Source organism: Nannospalax galili, unplaced genomic scaffold (genome assembly GCF_000622305.1).
Source record: "Nannospalax galili isolate Female #2095 unplaced genomic scaffold, S.galili_v1.0 scaffold290, whole genome shotgun sequence".
Lineage (NCBI taxonomy): Eukaryota > Metazoa > Chordata > Mammalia > Rodentia > Spalacidae > Nannospalax > Nannospalax galili.
The window spans coordinates 8,067,498-8,071,951 of NW_008331486.1; the positions used below are offsets into that span (position 1 = coordinate 8,067,498).

Sequence of the window (4,454 nt, forward strand, 5' to 3'; positions counted from 1 at the left end):
AAAAAAAAAAGAATTCTCTTTTCCAGATGACTCAGCAGACACAAGCTCTTGCTGCCAGGCCTAACAACCTGAGTTCAATCCCCAGTGGAGGGAAAGAACCAACTCCTGAAAGTTGTCTTCTGACCACCACACAAAAACCATGGCACACTGGCTTCTACATCACCTCCCGCACACAAAGTAAATAAACACATAAATACACTAACATGCACCAAGCCCTGGATTTCATCTCCAGCACCATGTAAACTGGGCTTTGGTGGCACAGGACTGTAATTCCCCATTTAGGAGTGGAGGCAGGAGGGTCAGAAGTTCAAGGCTAGGTTGGGGAGATGATTCAGTGGATAAAGTATCTGCCACACAAACATGAACTCCTAAGTTCGAATCCCCAGAAGCCATGTAAAGCCAGATGCATTAGCCTGTATCCGAAAACCCAGTGCTCCTTGGTTAGACAGGAGGCAGAGACAGGAGAGTCCCCAGGAGCTAATGGGTTGGCCAGTCTGGCAGACGCAGCTGTGAACCACAGATACTCTGTCTCAGACAAGGTGGATGGTAAAGACCAACCCCAGGGTTGTCCTCCAACCTGCACTCACACACAAACACATACACACATGCACACACACACATCATACACATACACATACTAAATAAATAAATAGGCAAAGTCTACTAAAAAATCTAATTCCGGCTGGGCGTGGTGGCGCATGCCTTTAATCCCAGCACTCGGGAGGCAGAGGCAGGTGGATCTCTGGGAGTTCAAGGCCAGCCTGGTCTACACAGTGAGTTCCAGGACAGCTGGGGCTACAGGGAGACCCTGCCTCAAAAAGACCAAAAAACAAGAGAGAGAGGGCAGGGGCTAGAGAGACAGCTCTGTGGTTAAAGAGCACTGGCTGCTCTTGCAGAGGACCTGGGTTTGGTTCCTAGCACCCACATGGCAGCTCACAACTGTCTGTAACTCCAGTTCCAGGGGATATGATGCCTTCTTGGGTGTCTGTGGGTACCAGGCATACATGAGGTACACATACATACATGCAGGAAAAACACTCATACATACAAAATAAAATAAATTTTTTATTTTGTATGTATGAGTGTATTGCCTGCATATATGTGAGTACACCCGGGTCGCACAATGCCATAAGGTCAGAAGAGGGCTTTGGATTCCTCTGGAACTGGAGTTAAGGGCGGTTCGTAGCCGCCATGTGGGTGCTGGGAATCGAACCCAGGTCCTCTGTGAGAGCAGTCAGTACTCTTAACTGCTGAGCCATCTCTCCAGCCCTATTTATTTTTATTTTGAAGACATGATCTTACTATGGACTCCTGGCTGGCCTTGAACTTAAGAAGATCCACCTATCACTGTTTCTTGAGAGCTGGGATTAAAGGTGTTCAGCACCATGCCTGGCCTATTTATTTTGTGTGTGTGTGTGTGTGTGTGTGTGTGTGTGTGTGTGTGTGTACTCACAAGTACCAGAGTACCACAGCCCTTGTGCAGAGGTCAGAGAACAACTTATAGGAGTCAAATCTCTCCTCCTCCATGTGGGTTCTGGGGATCCAATTTAGTTAAACAGGCTTGGTGGCAAGAATCCCCAGTAAGTGAGGCTGGAGAGCTGGCTCAGTGGTTAAGAGCACTGGCTATTCTTTCAGAGGACCCAGGTTCAATTTCCAACACCCACATGGCAACTAACAACTATGTGTAACTCCAGTTCTAGGGGATCTAACAATCTCTTCTGACCTCCACTGGCATTGCATGACACACATGCACTTACATACATGTAAGTAATATGCTCATACACATAAAATAAATTTTTGGAGAGTCTTTTTGAGACAGGGTCTCCTGGTAGCCATAGCTGACCTGGATTCGCTATGGAGACCAGGCTGGCCTCGAACACAAAGAGATCTGCCTGCTTCTGCCTCCCAAGTGCTGAGACTAAAGGCGTGTGCCACCTGCCCGGCTAAATTTTTTTTTCAAAATTAGAGAATGGGAGGGATAGTGTTTGTTTCACAAACCTCATGGCCTTTCCTGTTCCTGAGCCTGGGGAAACTGACGTCTGGCATGCCTGACCTGGGTGCTCCCCACAGGTCCTTGGGAGATGAGAACACCCAGCTCACCACCACCATTGGCCACACATGCACCTGGCATCGCCCACCCCCACCCCCAGACTGAGCCATGTCCTTTCTGAGGACATGTGGCTGTGAGGCAGGAAGGCACTAGCCTGAGATCCGCACCATGAACAGTACTGGGACATCGCCATGTCAGGCCTCCCATGCAAACCTACCTTTCTTCACTGAAGGGACCTTACGAGCCATGAGGACGGGCAGGGGTACCGAGCCCAGCTGCTCAGCAGCCACCTTGGGGCCCACCTGCTGCTTCTTCCTCCGGCGCCTCTTCAGCTGGTGGGCAGCCAGGGCCAAGGCCACAGTCCCCAGGGCCGTGGCAAAGAGAACCTTCCGCAGGCCTGGCGTCAACCGCAGCTGGGAGAACGCTGACTGCAAGAGACAGGGACCCTGGCTATGTCACCCAGAGGAAAGCACTTCCCAGTGCACCTAAGGGATGGGACACAGTGTCCCTCTGCTGATCAAGACAGGGTCAAGAGCCTGCCACCACTGGAGAGGGGACTGGGCCAGCCTCTCTGAGATCGTACAACAGAGATATAGAAATAACACTTGGGAGGCAGACAGGTGGACCTCTGTGAGTTTCAGGCCAGTCTGGTCTACATAGTGAGATCGCCTCTCTGAGATCGTACAACAGAGATATAGAAATAACACCTGGGAGGCAGAGACAGGTGGACCTCTGTGAGTTTCAGGCCAGTCTGGTCTACATAGTGAGATCCTGTCACAAAAACAAAAACAAAAAACCCCCAAAAGATAGCACAATACATTGCCGAGGATGAAGCCTGGGGTCCAGTGTGTCCCCAACACTGTAAGCCGCCATGCTGTGCCTGTTAGGGATGTTGTGCCTATGTCAGGCACAGCACCAGGACTCGACCTGTCACTGGTCGGAATCCTTGCCATTTTCCAGGTAAGGAATCTGAGGCTCATGTCAGTTAAGATACATGCAGATGGTGACCGACTCAACATGAACACAGACCTGGTGACCACTCCCACCCATTTCCCAATGACTCCTGGAACCAATGGCATCCACTCCCCCACACACCCCCACCCAAACAGGCTCACCCGCCACCCTCTGCTGCTGGCTGGTGTGAACCTTGGGTGGGGCTGTGTCCCACAGGACAGGGCTTTAGGGAGTGTCAAGAAGCTTGGTGAGTTACAGACATATAAGGCTGTCAGGGAAGGTGGGACTGACCCCTTCCATAGACTGAGACTGAGGTTGAGAGTTCATCTAGCCTTAAGGCAAAGACCAGGTTTGTTTCCAGACTCTAAATCCAGTCCCGCTTCCAGAGAAGACACCAGATCTATGATGTGACCAACTGCCCACTGGACAGAGTCTAGAATACGTCTGGGTATAGCTGGGAGGTATTATCTATGCTAATGCTAGCCTCTGAGAACATCTGTGAGGGACTATCCTGATTATGTTTTCATGAAGGAAGACCTGTCTTAATTGTATGTGGGGGATGCTTCCCTTGGCAGAGGATTTGGGACTGTGAAAAGAGAGAAAGTGAACTGAGCACTAGTCGGCACCGGTCCATTGGCCTCTGCCTCCTGAGTGCCGAAGCAATGTGACCAGCCAGCTTCCTGCTTCCGTGCCTTCCCCACCATCAGGAACCACATCCACCAGCCTGTGAACTAAAATAAACTCTTTTTCTCTTAAGTTGCCTCTGTCACAGTATTTTACCACAGTAGCTAAGAGACACGCTGTAGTCGTGACAAAGGCCCAGCCCTCCCAGATGCTAGGGCCCCTGGACTAAGCAGCTCAGCTTCTCACAGACCAGAGACAGGACAACACCCATCTCACCTGCCCAAACGTCGTGTACAGGAACACAGGGATTTCAGCCACCGTCATGGCCAGAGCCTGGATCATGGACATGCCCTCAGTCCGCCGGAAAGCCATGGCAGGCCCAGCACCCCAAACAGGAGCCCTTGGGCCAAGAGCTTCCAAAGAGAACGTCTTCAACTGGCTACTGACTGGGTCCTGGACACCATCCACGCCTGGGCAGGACAGAGGCACATACACCAGACGGTCCCTCCACAGAGCTGAGAGACAGATGATAAAGTGAGACAAGAACATGCACTCAGGGCTGGGGCTGGGACTCAGTGGTATGAGGCCTCAGGTTCAATCCCCAGGCCTGCCCAAAAGCTTTGCGCCGAGGAGCTGGCTCAGTCAGCAAAAGCACTTGCCACACAAACCCAATAACTGGGTTCCCAAGAACCATGTGATGGTTAGTGTTCATTTCAGCTTGACAAAATCTAGAATCCCCTGGGAGATGGGTCTCTGAGCACATCTGTGGGGATTTTCTTTTTTTTAAAAAATATTTTATTTATTTTTATTTTATGTGTATGAGTGT

General features: G+C 50.8%; 1 protein-coding gene across 1 annotated transcript in view; it reads right to left on the minus strand.

Moving 5' to 3' along the window:
* Miga2 (mitoguardin 2) overlaps nucleotides 1-4,454 on the minus strand; it is a 35,586-nt gene that overhangs the window by 26,263 nt on the left and 4,869 nt on the right. Inside the window, exons 2-3 of the mRNA XM_008826032.2 lie at nucleotides 3,905-4,143; nucleotides 2,268-2,478 (exon numbers count right to left, since the gene is read on the minus strand). Coding sequence (XP_008824254.1) covers nucleotides 2,268-2,478; nucleotides 3,905-4,000 — 307 coding nt within the window. The 5' untranslated portion in view covers nucleotides 4,001-4,143. The remainder of the gene's footprint in view (nucleotides 1-2,267; nucleotides 2,479-3,904; nucleotides 4,144-4,454) is intronic.